The 15,540-nt window shown below is 53.9% G+C and overlaps 1 protein-coding gene across 2 annotated transcripts in view; it reads right to left on the bottom strand.

Moving 5' to 3' along the window:
- Positions 1–519: 519 nt before the first annotated feature.
- UNC5B (unc-5 netrin receptor B) overlaps positions 520–15,540 on the bottom strand; it is a 53,573-nt gene continuing 38,552 nt past the window's right edge. The window contains exons 2-17 of one of the 2 annotated variants that reach the window (XM_074830229.1): positions 15,163–15,384; positions 11,267–11,410; positions 9,396–9,499; positions 8,312–8,492; positions 7,579–7,746; positions 7,100–7,264; positions 6,291–6,323; positions 4,983–5,177; positions 4,131–4,523; positions 3,607–3,694; positions 3,349–3,517; positions 3,002–3,235; positions 1,940–2,089; positions 1,519–1,683; positions 1,250–1,428; positions 520–736 (exon numbers count right to left, since the gene is read on the bottom strand). In XM_074830229.1, coding sequence (XP_074686330.1) covers positions 571–736; positions 1,250–1,428; positions 1,519–1,683; positions 1,940–2,089; positions 3,002–3,235; positions 3,349–3,517; positions 3,607–3,694; positions 4,131–4,523; positions 4,983–5,177; positions 6,291–6,323; positions 7,100–7,264; positions 7,579–7,746; positions 8,312–8,492; positions 9,396–9,499; positions 11,267–11,410; positions 15,163–15,384 — 2,756 coding nt within the window. In that variant the 3' untranslated portion in view covers positions 520–570. The remainder of the gene's footprint in view (positions 737–1,249; positions 1,429–1,518; positions 1,684–1,939; positions 2,090–3,001; positions 3,236–3,348; positions 3,518–3,606; positions 3,695–4,130; positions 4,524–4,982; positions 5,178–6,290; positions 6,324–7,099; positions 7,265–7,578; positions 7,747–8,311; positions 8,493–9,395; positions 9,500–11,266; positions 11,411–15,162; positions 15,385–15,540) is intronic. The other variant, XM_074830230.1, reaches the window with a different exon arrangement.

The following is a 15,540-nucleotide window of genomic DNA, read 5'->3' as shown; positions in this document are numbered from 1 at the left end:
AAAAAGAAATTATAAATCTTTTTTTTTTTTCTTTTCTTTCTTTTTTAAAAAGGATTCATCCAAAGATCTGGATAATAAATTATTTGCGTTTCCTAAGAAACTTTTTTTTTTCCTTTTTTCTTTCTTATTTGCCTTGTTAAGCTGTCTGAAGCTTTTGACAGAAGCCATTCGTCTAGATTGTACTCGTCTCTTCAACGCAGAAATGCTATTAAAGGAGGAGGAGAACCGGAGGGGAACCCAAACAAAGGAGAAGGAAAGCCCCCATCCTGACTGGAGAAGCCCTAATTCCTCCCCACACCGCAACTGCCGCCCTGGAGACAGCTGGGGGGAGGAGGAGGAGGAGAGGAAGGAGGAAGAGGAATGCTGTGTAACACTTGAATTGCTTGTAAACGCTGAGGATGGGTCTCTAAGGCTGACAGTGATGTGGGGAGGGAGGGAGAAGAGACAGCCTTGGCCCTTCCTCACCCAGCTGCTGCCCAGGAATGGATATACCTCCCCCCACTGCCAGGGAAGGTCACCCTCCTCGCCTCCCATTTCAACCTCCTGGCCCGCCATCCATGGGAAGCATCATCAGCAGTCCCCCTCCGTGGCCATGACCACCAGCATCTCGCTCTTGCCCATCTCTTCTAAGGCACTGGCCAGGGTGTTGAGATCGCCGTCGTCTTGGTGCTCGGCTTCCCATAAGTCCAGGAGCACCCCAGTGGGGCTGGCTTTGGTGGCAAAGTAGTTCAGATACCTGCAAAGGGGAAGCAGAGGGGAGGTCCATGTTGGTGGGGTGCCCTTTGGGGACGGAAGGAGGGAGGATGCTGGAGCAGCAAACCTGTTTGCAACGTGTACCCTGATGGAAATGCCATAACACAGATGCCGAAGCCCTTGAGACATTGTCTTCAATTTTTATACAGAGCTGGCGTTCATGCAAAGGCAATGCAAGCTTTGTTTTGCTGAAATTACCCTCCCTTCAGCCCTCGGAGGTGAACCCAGGCAGGAACAGCAGAAGCATGGTCCCAGATAAATAAGGGCCAGTTCAAAGTGACAAGAGACCCAGGACTGTGGTGCAGATAGATGCATGGATATTGATGGGTGTAACTATGCATAGTATAATATCCATAAAAAAATATCCATATTTACAGGTGGACCTATGCAGCTGGACATGACCTAGCCGGATGCCTGCAGCAGGGAGGGAGGGAGCACAGAGCAAAGCCCCCCTGGCCAGGCACAGGAGAGGAAAGCAAAGCCCAGGGAGACCCACCGGTCCATGGAAAGCTTCTGGGCAAGAAGTCTCCAGTCGTTTCCCCTGGAGTTGGGAGCATCCAGGCTGTTGCAGATCTTCTGCCGGATGGAGAGGGGGATTTTGAAGGCGTAGGGTCCCAGCTGGGTGGTGGTGGCACCGCTGTGGTGGGAGCGGAGGGTGTCGAAGGAGCTGGCGTGCTGCAAGAGGAAGGATGGGGCAAGATGTTGCAGCACAGAGCGGCTCCTGAGTGTGTCCCCTTGCTGTCCCCCCACCTCCCCACCGCTCACCTCTCCCAGCGTGATGTGGAGCTGGAAGATCTGCCCCTCCCCTTCCACCTGCCGGACGCAGATCTTGCAGGTGAGCTCGGTGGAGGCCTGGCTGTACCTCTCCAGCGTGAAGGTGCAGTGCAGGGCTCGCTGGCTGCCGCTCCAGATGTGATAGAAGGGGATTTCCTGCGGACCACCACCAAAGCATGGGCTCAGCAAAGGCTCCAGCAGCTCCCTTGGGAGATCCTACCTCCTCCAGCCACCCCACTGGGATGAGACAGGACAGAGGGACCCCACAGACAGCATCCCACCAGGAAAGATCAGAAAACCCTTTGGGAGACAACTCTGGAGGCAAGACCAGGGCACTCACAACCCCATGGTGCCTGGCTGAAGATGGTGTCCCCGGTCCAGGACCCCGGCTGACCCCGCCTCAGCTCCTCACCTGGTACTTGGCCAGCAGCTTGCTCCTCCAGAGCGCATGGGGGATGTCATGGATAGAAAGGCGTAGGTTGTGGTAGCTGTCCTTGAAGGGCAGGGGCTTGGGCTCCTCCAGCAGGTACCCACCCAGCGTCCGCTCCAGCTCCAGCACCTCCTACAGGCAGCAGGACAGGCAGCGTCAGACCCAGGAGGAAAGCAGGGCTTGCTCCTCTCCCCCCTCCAGACCCAAAGCCAGGCATGTTCCTCCCACAAGGAGCCAGCAGCAGCAACAAGACCACAGGGAGTGCTCCACAGGAGAGCAGCCTTTGCCACCCCAACAGCTGCTCTCCAAGAACTTGCCAAGTCATCTCACACACCAGCCCCACTTTGATTTTTAACATGTGAGCATCCGTATATGCCTCTGTACTCCTCAGACAATGCAAAGGTCCAATGTGAAGGTCAGGCACTCTCTTGAAGAGTGCCACCCTGTCTGTTTTTAACACCATCCCACTATTAAACCATCAGCTCTTAGCAGAAAAACACAATTCAGGAGCCAGAGCACTGCCTACATCTCCACCTAGAGGCACTACAGCAATCCTGACGCCACAGGCCAAGTCACAGGGAATTAAACAGCCACAGCGCCGGTGGTGGTCCAGGTAGCCAAAACATCAAAACTCAAGCTTTCCGTGCTGTGCTCGACGTTATCTATGTCACAAAACCCTCCCAAGGAGGGGAGAAACACATCTCCATGGAGGAATAACAGGATCTATACAAAACCAAGGCAAATCACAGCAGCGTTTTCTGTGTAGGAGAGAGAAACCCACCCAGGAGCTGCAAAATCTCTCATGTAATGTCTGCAGAAAGGGGGCCCAGTATAGGAGCTAAGCAACACCCTCCTTGTTTCCTTTGGAGAGCATGAGGAAGGACAGGGAGAGCCGTAAACACGCTTATTATTTCCCTGTGGTCACTTTGCAGGCAGTTGCATCAGGTTGTCTGCTCCCTGGGGCCAGGCCATCCAGAGAGGCAGCAGGCAGCATCTTGCCACCAGAGCAAGCAGCTTTGGGAAGCAGTTGTAAGGTAATGTTACCTTCAGAGCATCTGGCGTGTCCTCCAAGCAGTAGACCTTGAGGCTGTACTCCAGGGAGGTGCAAACGGTGGGGGCAAAGATTGCCAGCTGGAGCCTCTTGATGGCTGACCTGGAGTAGGACTCTCCCACAAAGACGTAGGTGCCAAGCTGGTCTAGCAAAACGTGGCAGGACTTGGCTTCCAGCTGACAGTAGCAGGGAGTGTTGAGGGTCTCCTCATCCAGGGTCACAACTTCCTACAGGGAACCAAGGTTGGGGGTCAGCCCATCATCCAGGGGGGTTTGCGAGGGGCTGTGTCCCACAACGCTCTCAGCCTTCTCTGGCTGCAGGGGCTGGGTTCCCACCTTACCTCCCAGTTTCCCTGGTGGGACTGTGTTTTCAGTTGGTAAATCCAATCTGAGGAGCCGACATCAGCACAGTGGGGAATGGTCAGGACGACGGGGCGGCACAGGAGCAAGCCGGTGGGTCCGCAGGTCACCGCTGGGCTCAGCACCGTCTGCGTGCCTTCGGAGGGCAGGCTGGGGAGGGGAGATGGGACATCGGTTGAAAAGAAAGCCTCATGGCGGCCAACGGAGAGCAGAAGTGCGGGCGGCACGGTGTGACTTACAGGACGCTCTCTGCCTTGTTGAGGACCAGGTACATCTCGTAGAACTTCCCCTGGGGGATGGCCCCGTGGGGCACCAGCAGGCTCACCCCTAGCACGGCACACACAGGCATTGGTCACAAAATGAGGGAGAAGCCACCAGGGAGAAACCACCCCTCCACCCCGGCTGGTGAGCCCAAGGACAGCAGCGAGCTAGGGCAGCCCAGTGCACCCCAGGAGAAATATCTCCAGATGTTCCTCAGCTGCACTGCTTGCAGGGAGGAGCTAGGCCACTGCATTAGGAAGCAAAACCACAGGTTGTATCTTTTTGCAAGGCACTGGCCCTGGATCAATGGCAGGACCGGCCAGGAAAGTCTCAGGAGGCTGTGACCTCCAGCCTGAGAAGCCTGGTTTGGGAACGGCTCCCTGCCTTCCTCCCCTGAGCCAACTTTGGGATAGCAAATCCTGCTCATGGATCTGCTAGGACAAGAGCAACTCCCTGATCATTCAGCAGCCAAACACAACCTCCTCCCCAGCCTGGGGCTTACCGGTGCCTGGGATGGTGAGCCTTCCCCCCAGGTAGCCAAATGTGCCACTGGCGCTGTTGCCATGCTCCCGGGGCAAGCTGAGGAGATGCTGTGAGCCCAGGGCTTTGCTCCGCATGTTTGCAAAGGGGCTGTCCCTGGTGCTGTCCCCCGGGTAGGTGCCAGTGGCGGGGACCCCTCCGAGCAGGTCTGTCCCGTCATGGAGCCCCGGCGAGGAGGAGGCGGTGGAGGAGTTGTACACCTTGATCTTGAGGTTGGGGAGGGGGTCGAGCAGGGGGGAGTTGGTCATGGGGATCTTGTCGGAGGAGTCCTGCAGGGCGTACATGGGGCCACGGTACACCCCCGCGCTGGCCGTCAGGTCTGGCTGCATTGAGGGGTGCAGCAGCTGAGGGTTGTCTGCAGGAGGAGGAAACACGGATGGGATGAAGATGACAGTGGAAACAAGGGGATGTAAAAGCACTGCTTGACTGGAAGAGATGCCCATGAAAAGCCCTCGTCTCCTGGCAAGGGATGGAGGACGTGCAGGAGGTCTGACAGATGCAGCACTGGGTTACATCTGGCTACCTTCCACCAGGCACTTGGAAGGGAACTGCTCAGCATCATGACTAAGCGAGGAGCAGCATCCTACAGTAAATACCCACCGCATCCACTTTGCAGATGCTTTGCCCTGACTCCCACCATCAACACCTGACTACCTCCATGGAGTCCTCGGCCTACAAAAACCAGCATATACCCCTAGAAAATTGGGGCTGGGGGTCCACCAGGAACCCATCCCCTACTGTGATTTGCAGCCTGACTTTCTTTCTGCCTGGGCTTGAGCTGGTGAGCAGGACCTGCACAGGTTATGGCTCTTACCATGCCGGGAGGTCTTGAAGTTGACAGGGTGGAAGCCTCCGGTCAGAGCAGCTGAGGAGTCTGTGATGTCTGTGTCAAAATCCCGGCATCTCCTCCGGTATACCACCACCCCCACAGCCATGAGGATGACAATGAAGACGAAAACAGCCACCACCAGTCCAGCATACAGGGCCACGTCACCTGTGGCCTCCAGCACTGTGAAGGATTAAAGAAATGGAGATGAAAAAGGGAGCACCAGAAATGCACGTCAAGACCCACCAGTGCTCCCCAACCATACTGCTAACTTGAGACACAGGCACGAAGGGGAAGATGTGTACTGGGCCTGTTGGAAAGGCTGTGGCAGGAGGATAGAGGGTGTTTTCTAAGAGTGGTCCAGAAGTCAGAGTGAAGCCAGAGACTGAGCTGGTGGTTAACCCCTCAAACCTTTGGAGGACACCTTGCCATGGCTCATGCAAACTTTATTTGAGCACCAAGAAGCCCAGAAACATTAGGTTTTTGCGCATCTCAGATTCATGAAGCTGTCAACCCTCACATCCTAACAGAGACAACCCTGAGAAGTAAACGTAACGCCTATCCATGCATCTCATATATATGTACCTGAGCTATCTATCCATACAGAAAGACTGAGTGTCACTGCACTTATATAGACACCCCTCAGCTTCCCCATCTACCCTTCCCCTGCCACAAGGCTCTCAACCTTTAAAAGCCTGATATATCTGCCCAGAAATGAGAGGCAGAAGGAAGGCAGAGCATGGTAAAGCCTCCAGCAGCAGGAGCTGAGGACGCTCAGCCCACCCTTCTCTCCTTCCTCCCTTGATGCTCACCCATGTCTCTTGGTTTCCAAGGTTTCGTGCTGGAGTGAAGCCCTGTCCTAAGCTCAGTGATCTGCACCACATCAGGACTATGTCACTTCTGGGAGGTGTCACCTCATCCCCAAGTCCCCTCACTCTGACAAATGGGAACCCTGATGCACCCCCGGGACCCCCGACTTGAGGAAGGGAGTCCTCGTCGGCGGGTGACAATGCCTGGAGTAGCTTTGGTGGTGTGACACTGGCTGCGTTGTGGTGCACCCAAGAACTACAGGCAGCAAAAGGGGGATGGGAGTGGTGGTACAAAAGCGGGTCATATTTATAGCTTCAAGCAGAGTACGTGATCTAACGTACAGAAGAGGTTTGGGGTGGTCTTTAATTGCTCCCTCTTCCCACCCTGTCCTGCCCCAGCTGCAAGGAGCCCTACCATGAATGCAACAGAACAAAACCAAAGCAATGCCTCGCAAAGAAACAAAATGGCCATGAAATGAGCACTTACGGTGGCTTTTGGGTTCGCTTAGAACTCTTTTATCTGTTAGGAAAAAAAAATTAGAAAACAAAAGGTGAAGGTGGCAATGGTGCAATGGGGATGAGATGAGACAAAAGGCAGGGGGTAGGGGGGAAGCCAGCCCGGGGGGTACGAGGAGCCACAGCATGGTGGGGAGGGATGGGAAAGAAGCATCGTTCCCCAGGGCATGCAGAAAGCCACATAGAAGCACGGTGATGAGGATGAGGATGTCCCCACGCCTGGCCAGCCCCCAGCTAACAGGACTCTGGACATTTCTGGTTGCGGCAGCATTAAAGGGGACAGTGGTGTCACAGAGCAGCAGGTGGCAGCATAAGCCATCAGTGTGCCCACTCACTGTGTAGCAGCACCACTGTAATTATTATTGGGTTTTTTTCCCTAGCTGCTGCTCCAGGGCTCCTACCGAGCAATGACCCAGATCAGATGTTTTCATGGTGGGGCTGAGAAACCACCCCTGGCTTGCCCCCACTAACCACAACCAGCCTTATTTCAGCAGAGACCTCAAACCTAGTGCTGCTTCAGAAGGGTTAGTAGGACATTTAGATCAAAAAATCCTCAAGCCTTTCTTTCCACTGGGTGAGAACTAGCTTTGGAAAGGGCGAGTCTGGATAAAAAAACCTTGCTAAAGACACAATTTAAACATCAGGTGCCAGCAGCGCTGCTGCCTGCCCTGTCAACTTGGAGGCGCAGCCAACAGCAGCGCGGCCAAGCGCAGAGCACCACGGCTGCTGGCATCATCTACGGCACGGGTCCCTGCCCTGCCCGCCTGCCCGCATACTCACTCTGCAGGCAGAGCCCGTCGGTGCAGTTTTTGGAGTCAAGCAGCACTCCGCTGCAGTCCTTGCCGCCGTTGCGGGGGGCCGGGGCGGCGCACTCGCGGCTGCGCCAGTGGGTGCACTCGGTGCTGCATGCCGACCACTTGCTCCACTCCGTCCACGCGCCGTCCACTGCGGGCCACCAAACACAGGCATGTCGGTACACCCCTTGGCACGGCCTCGGGGCTCGATCCCCAGTGCCAGGATGTCTCCGGCAGCAGAAAGGTGCCCATGCTCATCTCAGGGCTTCCAGAGACCTTTGAGGAGTGTTATCCCAGTAAACCCAGCCCTGTTGTGTCTCTGCAGACATCTCCAGCTCTTTCAGGTCTTGGCAGACTGAAAGATGCTTAAGACTGACTGGTCTCCTAAACCCCTGTCTCCTTAGGGAGCACCAGGAGCACAGTTGGACCGTGGAGGAAGGAGGAAGATCTCTGAACCCGCCTTACCTGGGCAGAGGGTGGTGCAGGTGATTTTCTGGAAAGGCTGCCCGTCACAGAAGGAGCCACCGTTCAGCGGTGCGGGGTTGGTGCACGTCCGGGTGCGCTTCTGCCAGCCCCGGCCGCAGCGGTTGTTGCAAGGAGACCACTCGGACCAGGTGGACCAGCCACCGTTCACTGCAAGAGCAGATGGACAGCGTTAACACATCCATGGAGCCTATTGCAGCAGAGACTGGAGCTAAGCCTAGGGTCACCAGGTCCTCTGGCCATACATCTTCTGTGACACCCTGGGACAGCTCACCCTCACAAAAAGCAAATCATTAAGACTCCTCCTCGTGTCACACATCCCATGCACAAGATGCTCAAGCTTGCTTTCGTCCTTTTTCCACTTTGCAAATACTTTTGCACCTGGCCACAGCAGATCTTTGGTTTCATAGCAAAGTTCAGCCAAACGCAGCTTTCCAGCTGCTTTGAGAGTCAAAGCAATCCATCTGGGTCCAACCTCCACCCAGCTTCGTACTCAACCGAGGAGGCTTGCAAATACCTACACCTAATAACCTCTCTTAATAGCCTGTGCAAGCTAGTAGAGGTTCCTGTTTTGCAGACATTGGCTATTACCCAACTGAATGCAATGCCCTGGTGGGGTTCACTCCTACCACTCCCAGAAAGTGCCTGTATTCCCCCTTGGCTTGGAGACAAGGCCGGCAGCAAAAGTCCCCTCCCCAAGAGCAAGGGCTGGTACCGTAGACGATGACAGCAGCCGTGGTGCTCCGGCGCTTGGCCACAATGTTCTTGGCCATGCAGGTGTAATTAGCAGTGTCCAAGAGCCGGGCCTGCTTGATGATGAGGTTGTGATCGATGGTGATGAGGAAGTTGGTGTCCTGGGTGGGATCAATGACATCCTCGTTCCTCAGCCACTCCACCTGGCAATGCAAAGGAAGGGATGGGTAAGGACGGTGACTAAGCTGAACAAGAACTGAACACTCAGCCAGGAAAAGCTTGCCATGGGTTTCAGTGGAAATGCCCATCCCACGTGCTCCCCATCATGAGGGTCACCAAGTGCCCCAAAGCTAAGCTAGGACACAAGTGCTTAACTAGGCTATTTGCGTGGGGCGTGAGTAGATACCGTCATCGAGCGTGGGTGTGGGCACAAGCAAGGAAAAACATCAGGTTGGAGGGGCTGAATGCAACAGCCCTGATAGAGAGCAAAGCCCCTTTGACCAGCCTATGACCTGCCCCAAAGTCCTCCCCACCCATGGTCACAGAGACCACCCATGTCCTCAGCACCACAACCACTGCCTGGCCAACCTTGCCTCTGACTGTATTTATTTCTCCTCAAAAGCTGGGCCAAACCAGGCCTGACTGGGGCACATTACTGCTGTTTTGGCCAAGGATGGGACATTGTGGCTACCATCAGTGCACAACTCCCGGGGGCTGACGGAGCTGTGGGCAAGGAAAGCACCGCTACCGTGCTAGGGAAACCCATCTGTATTGACTTTCCCAGCACTTGGTTCTCACTTGTGACTGCTCCCGTTCAGACAAGTCATTGGGTCCTTGTTAGATCTTCCCTCTAATGGGTTAATGGCACATCAGGAAGTGTGGGAGAGGTGGGTTGAGCAGGTGCTGAGGTTACGTGTGTTATTAGATGTCAGAATAACAGATCCACTGCCCCAAATAAACAATTCTGATGAATAATGAAAGCTGACGCTCTCGGCACAAGGCCATCCATCACAGCTGCAAGCCATCTGCAAGCACGTGCCCCGTCTCTCCCTGGGACAGGAGGGGACACCCCACCAGGTAGTTCTTTGGGCTGCTGAGCTGCTCACCTCGGCCTGTGGCACCCCCTCGGGCGGGCGGCACTGCAGCAGGACCTCGTGCTCCAGCGGGACCTCCTTACCCAGTGGCTCCTGGTCAAAGTTCTTCCGTAGGTCTGAGAGGGAAAGGAAAACCCAGGGGTTACCAGCCCACTGCAGAAACAGGGCAACCTGCAAAACCTTGGTGGGGAGAGAGCATCGCCTTGGCACCAGGGGCCCACGAGTAGGGAAATCCCTCTGGCATAACACAGCTAGAGCAAAACATGTCCTGGGAGGAAGGAGCTGAAGAAGTGTCTTTTCCAGGATGGATTTGGGACAGCACGTGGTGCTCGAGGACGATGCCTTTCCTCCATGCACTTGCAAGCTTATACCCCCCACTCCTCTCTTTTCCTTCTGGGGCTAAACCTCAACTTAACCACTGTTGCTTCAACCCTTCCATTTCTTTCTCCCTCTGGACTCTGCACCAGGACCCTTCTTTGCTGAAGGGGGGGAAATGAGATTTGCACAACAGCTTGGCTCCCATGTCGGCACTGAAGCGAATCCCCAAATTTCAGGGCTACGGAGGCTTGTTGCTTGGCTCTGCCCCAGTCAGTCCCAGCTGACCCAGGTCCCCAGACTTGCTGGAAACCCAGCCATCGCATTTCAGTGCTGAAACGGCCACTGATGAAAAGGCAGACTTGCTCAGCAAGGGGCTGGCCAGTATTTTGGGGAAGGGGGAGAGGCGAGAAGCCCAGCAGAGCCCCCAGGGATGTGGGGGACATGGCAGGGTCCCAGTGAGGAGCCTTGAAAGGAGCAGGAGCATCACTAGATGGTGCTGCAATCCTCTGCTACAGCACCCAGCCCTCTATGGCTGCGGCTCCTGCTCGTGCAGGGCAGCAAACCCTCGGTTCAGTTCATCTCATCTGCTCGGCTCCGAGAAACACCAAACCCTTGGCTGGGGCCGGACAAAAGAGCTCCCTCAGTAGCCAGCTCTGTGTCTCAACATTTCCCCTGTTCAGACTAAATCCTTCATCAGTGTAGCTGATTCACCATCCACCTCCGTTTTGGATATCATGTTGGATTATTAGCCCTCTAATAGCAGAATCTGTTTATGACTGGGGAAGCCTGGCCATTCTCCTATAGCTTTGCTATCTCATTTGCTAAGAGAGCAAATTCAGCTGGGTAACAGCCTGATTAACTCATCCTTAATCAGGCTGACACCCACAAACAGCAGCTTAGAGAAGTGACATATGACAGCAGGGACTCCAGGGACACAGAGTCGCTGATTCAGGCAAAGTGTGCGAGGTGCTAACCGCTGGGTTATTAATGATAATAAAGCACCGGGAAGAGCTGAGCACGCTGATGGGCAATGCGGTATTAACCCAGGTGGTGCCACAGCCTCTCGCCCAGGCAGGTAGGGACGATGCCTGCTCAGAAGCAAAGCTAGAGCCAGGATGGGGAGCTAAGATCAAGGGCCATCCAGTAAGGATGGGTCATCTACAACTAATTAAAAAGCACTGCTTTCAACAGGGACCCAACTTTTGGAGACTGCCAACCCCACTCAGCTGCACCCAACATGTCTTGGTCCCCGGGAAGCCAGGAATGAACAGTCTTAGCTGGTGTTGGTCCCAGAAGCGGCACTCGCCTGGTTTGAAATCACTGCTTTTTCAGCCTGGGATCCACGGTCACACCTCAGGCTTTGCAAACTACTTAGAAGTCGGTGGGTTGTACCCTCTTGAAATCTTTTGGGGCCCCCAAAGTGGAAAAGAAGGTGAAAGAAGCATTCATTGAAACGAAACAAGGACTGATGTGGTGTAGGTGTGTGCAGGCAGCTCTCGCAGAGGGGCAGGGACATCACCAGAGGGGTCACGTCTGAGCAAGCACTCCGCGTACCGGGCACTTACACGCTATGCGGACGTACGCCCGGCGGCTCTTCGTGGTGCCCGCGGAGCTCCAGGCCACGCACTGGCACCAGTAATCTTCTAAGCCAAAGAGCTCCTCCACCTGCTGCCGGGAGACCTCGATCTGCACCTCCCGCACCAGCATCCCTGGAAGGGGACAGAGGGATGGCATCAGCTCGGCAGGAGCACCCGGGAGGAGGGAAACTGAGGCAGCACCCAAGAGGAATGCTGCTGGGTGCACCAAGCTCAAGGATGGAGGCAGCGGGTTAGAGGCAGCTCAGAAGCATCTGGGTTTCGCACCTCTGCAAATCAGGGAGACTGTTCCCTCTGGAGAGTGACCTGGAGCTGAAGCCAGGGCAACAGCTCATGTGGAGGAGATTTTTCTCCTTTTTTTTTTTCCCCCCCCTGGTCTGGCTGGGCAGGACCTGGACCTCTTGAACATTTCAAGAGGCATCACCCTCCTCCACCAGTCCTCTACCCCAGCACCAACGTCCCCATCCCTGCCCAGACCCACTGGGTTTGAAGGAATGCCTCCGAGGCTTTGCTGTGGAGAGAAACTATCTCTGTCAGATGCCGTTTAAATACAAATATAACAAGACAAATAAAAGATCTTAAGGAAATCATCCAAGGATGATGGCATGTCATGCCCAATGACCCCAGAAAGGGTTACATGCCTCCATCAACCGCCCATCACCCCCGTGAAGTCTACCAGGACACCCTGGCTGTGGCAGGGGTGCAGTGACAAAGGTGACACCACCACCACGTCCAGGACATGGTCCCCTGGACTGCAGCATGCTGAGTCTCTCCTGAAGCATCAACCCCTTGATACGTGGCCATTGCTGAGAACAGGTGGGTCTCCTCGGGGCTTACTTTTCCTTATTTTCAGCAATACCTCCCCTTTTCTTTTAGATTCTGTTTATAAAAAGGCCTCAAGTTCATGGCAATAGAGCGCTGCATGCTGCCCAGCTGTAATTTTTGTTAGCTCATGCCCAGTGTTGCGAGGAGCAATTACTGTCTCTCTGCCACCTTCCCATGGAAGAGCTGACAAACATGCACCAAGGAAATACAATTAATTTTGCCACTATTAAGGGAAAAAACAAAACAAAACCAAAACCAAAATAAAAGGCATTTGGGCCAAGCACTTTTGGAAAAAATTATGGCTTTTAGAAGGACCCAGGACGGAGGTGGCTCAAAACCATCTCGTCTCCCTGGAAAGCCCCGGTGGGGTGGGTTGAGCAGCCATGGAAAGGTGGGGAGCAACCTGCAAATGCCCTGCTATCTCTGTAACCTCTGAAAGCAAAGACTACCACAAAGTGTAGACTGAGCTTATGGCTCACAGGAGCGACTATTTAAAGGGCTTACACGCATCCAAACACAGCCGCTCTTACCAACAGTCCCTTCTCGTCCAGCTGAATTATCCTCTCTGACTTGGCCTATTTTTGCTTTCTTCCGCATGAAATGTTTTGGATCAGACACAGTCAGAGCATTACTGAGCCCCGCTCATTCAAGACACGTCACCTTAAAAGTTGCTTTTTTTTTTCTTAAAGGTCCCTTTTTCCAAGCTTTTAACTGAGGACACTTAAAAAGCCACGAACACCTAACCATGTTAACCCATCGCTTTGTGGCCAGCCTCTGCTCTGTACCCTTTGCAGCAGCTTTTCCTACGAATGGCAGGTGCTGCAAATGCAGATTTTTCTAGCACAGTAAACCATTTTGATTCCAGCTCCTTTTTTCTTAGGATAGCTGCTGGGCAGATATGCCCACGCCGGCGGAGTTTTACATGCACAGCATCACCTCCACACTGAAGGTATTGCCGGTTTGTTCACTGATAGCAGCAACACCATCTCTGAAGCCTGAGTGAAGAAGGTGTGCACTGTTTCCTCCCCAGATTGCTGGCACACGTTCTGCATCTGCAGACTGGGATCTGAGAGGGAGGTGCTGGCCCAAAGCAAATGAGTTTCCCCTAAAACAGGGAAAGCTCCTGCTGCACAGACTTTCTGCTCCCCTTCTGCTACGTTTGCTCCAGCCTGTTTTGTTCAAGAGTTGCATGAGGGAGGTTATTCAGTAAGGGGTATTCATCCAAGAGGTGGAGTGAGTGGTGGGTCCAGAAATATAGTGCTTTTTCCACACTCCACATTGCTAAGCCATGGAACTCCCTGATACAGGACGCTGGGACAATCCAGAGGAAAAATGAGTCCTAACAGCATTTAGACAAATTAACAGAGGTGAAATCCATCTGGGGCTGAACCACACTGCTAAGATATCACTGCTGGACCAGGGAGTCCCTAATCACAGACTGCAGGAAGCTGGGAGGGTAACAGAGTGGGGTCCATCGCTCCATCCTTGTCCCGGTTCAACGCTCCTCCCCTAAAGCATCCACCACTGCTGCACACAGGGCACGTGAACCTTTGGCTTGACCCTACATGGCCACACGTTAAAAATAAATTAATAACCCCTCAGCGAAGGCTGCTTGCTCACTAATTGGCCCTGACTTTGCCCTAGAGTGGTGAGGGTTTCAAATCTGGCCTCCATGAGAGCTGGGAGGTAGAGATGCCCCCCAAAAGAGAGAAACGGTGCTGCCAGTGCTCCTGACAGCCTCCGGAGAAGCGAGGGAACAGCCTTCTTGTGCTTTTTTGGCCATTCTTTAGAAAGAGATCCTCTGGAAGAAAAACACCCTGGGAAAAGATCAAAGCAGCTTTAGGAAAGGCTCAGAAAGCCACGGAGAAAATAAATGATCTTCCCTTTGCAGAGCAGGTTCAGAGACATACTCAAGTGAGGACTGGCTAACGGCTAGCACTGGATGAAGAGCCGGGGAGATCCTGGGGAAGGACAAGGCTGGGGAAAAACGGGACAAGAGGAGATTCTATAAAAGTACTTGTGCTCCTCCAGGCTAACAAAGTCTCTCCTCTAAGCCCAGCCTGCCTTCTGGGGCCAATGCTGCAGCAGTTCAAAAGGCCGCCTTGGTTTAAAGCCCTCTGGAGATGAGGAGTGCTGCAGGCTCGGGGATTTGCAGAGAACAGATCTTACATAGGAAACACGACTGTTTTCCTCCTCTCCTGATCAGGGCACAGGTATCAAAATTGGTGCAGAAAAGGTGGGAGCTGAGCTAAAGCATACCAATTTTAGCAAATTTACTTGATTACATGATATATCCAACCCCCACACCATGTTCTTATGCCAGGACGTTTCAAAGCACAGGGCAAGCAGCTCTGCGGAGCTCAATCCCATGGAATAAGACACCCTCTAAAATGCTTAAACCACCTTCTCACCCTCCCATTTCAGGCAGCCAGCGGCTGACTTGTTCTCTGAGGCAGGGGAGAGCTCATCTGCTATTAAAAGGCATTTCAAATCCTACCTGCAAATGTTCTCATTACCCATTAAACATCTAACCCCTTTGCGAACCTGAGTAAGCTGCCAGCCTTTGCCACCCCTCGTGACAATGACTCCTACGCGTTGATTAGGCATTTGTAGGAAAGTGTTTCCTTTTTTTCATCAGTTTTAAATGTGCTGCCTTTCAAATCCCATTTAACAACCCCAAGTCCTGCAAAAGGGTAAGCAGGCAAGCATGCAGGCTGACTTCTTCAAGCTCCTACAGGGTATGGTGACCCGTACCATCATCATGTCTTTATCAACAGTCTGGAAAGGGGCAGCTCCTCTACTAAAATTCACTGATAGTATGGAAAGAGAGACAAGACCAAGGAGATGGAAAACATACAAAAGCAACCCCGTGAGATTGGAATCACCTAAGAATGGTAAAAATGAATCAAAGAACCTGTTGGTCCACCTGGAGGAGAATCATCTCCAGCGTGGATGTGCAAGAGAGAAAAGGGCAGAAGCGCCTGGAAAGAAGAGAGAGGAAGGAAGGGAAGGCAGGGGGATGCCAGGGTGGGTTTGCTCACCGGTGACCTCATCCAAGCTCTCCTTGGTGACGTGGTCGTTCTGGTTGACCCATTCCCCGTTGCACTTGAAGTAGATCTGGGTGGCAGGGTTGGCACGGCACACGAGCTCCACCGGCTTGTTCTTCACGATGTAGGCGTCCTGCGGCTCCAGCAGAAAGTGAGGGAGGGTCTCCGCCGGGGCCGAGGGGAAGGAGTCGGGCAGCACGTCGCTGTACTCCAGCCCTGCCAGGGGAGCGAGAGGGTCGGGAAGTGCCCTTAGTCCCGTCCCAGGAGGGATGCAACTCCTACCTATGCCGCTTCATCCCTCCCTCTCCTTCCCAGGACTGCCCTGCATGTGGTGGTGGTGTCACCAGCAGCCCTTGCTAAGGAGGCTCAGAA

Source organism: Strix aluco, chromosome 7 (genome assembly GCF_031877795.1).
Source record: "Strix aluco isolate bStrAlu1 chromosome 7, bStrAlu1.hap1, whole genome shotgun sequence".
NCBI classification, from domain to species: domain Eukaryota; kingdom Metazoa; phylum Chordata; class Aves; order Strigiformes; family Strigidae; genus Strix; species Strix aluco.
The sequence above is the reverse complement of the archived record's forward strand: the minus strand, read 5'-3'. Positions and strand labels throughout refer to the sequence as shown.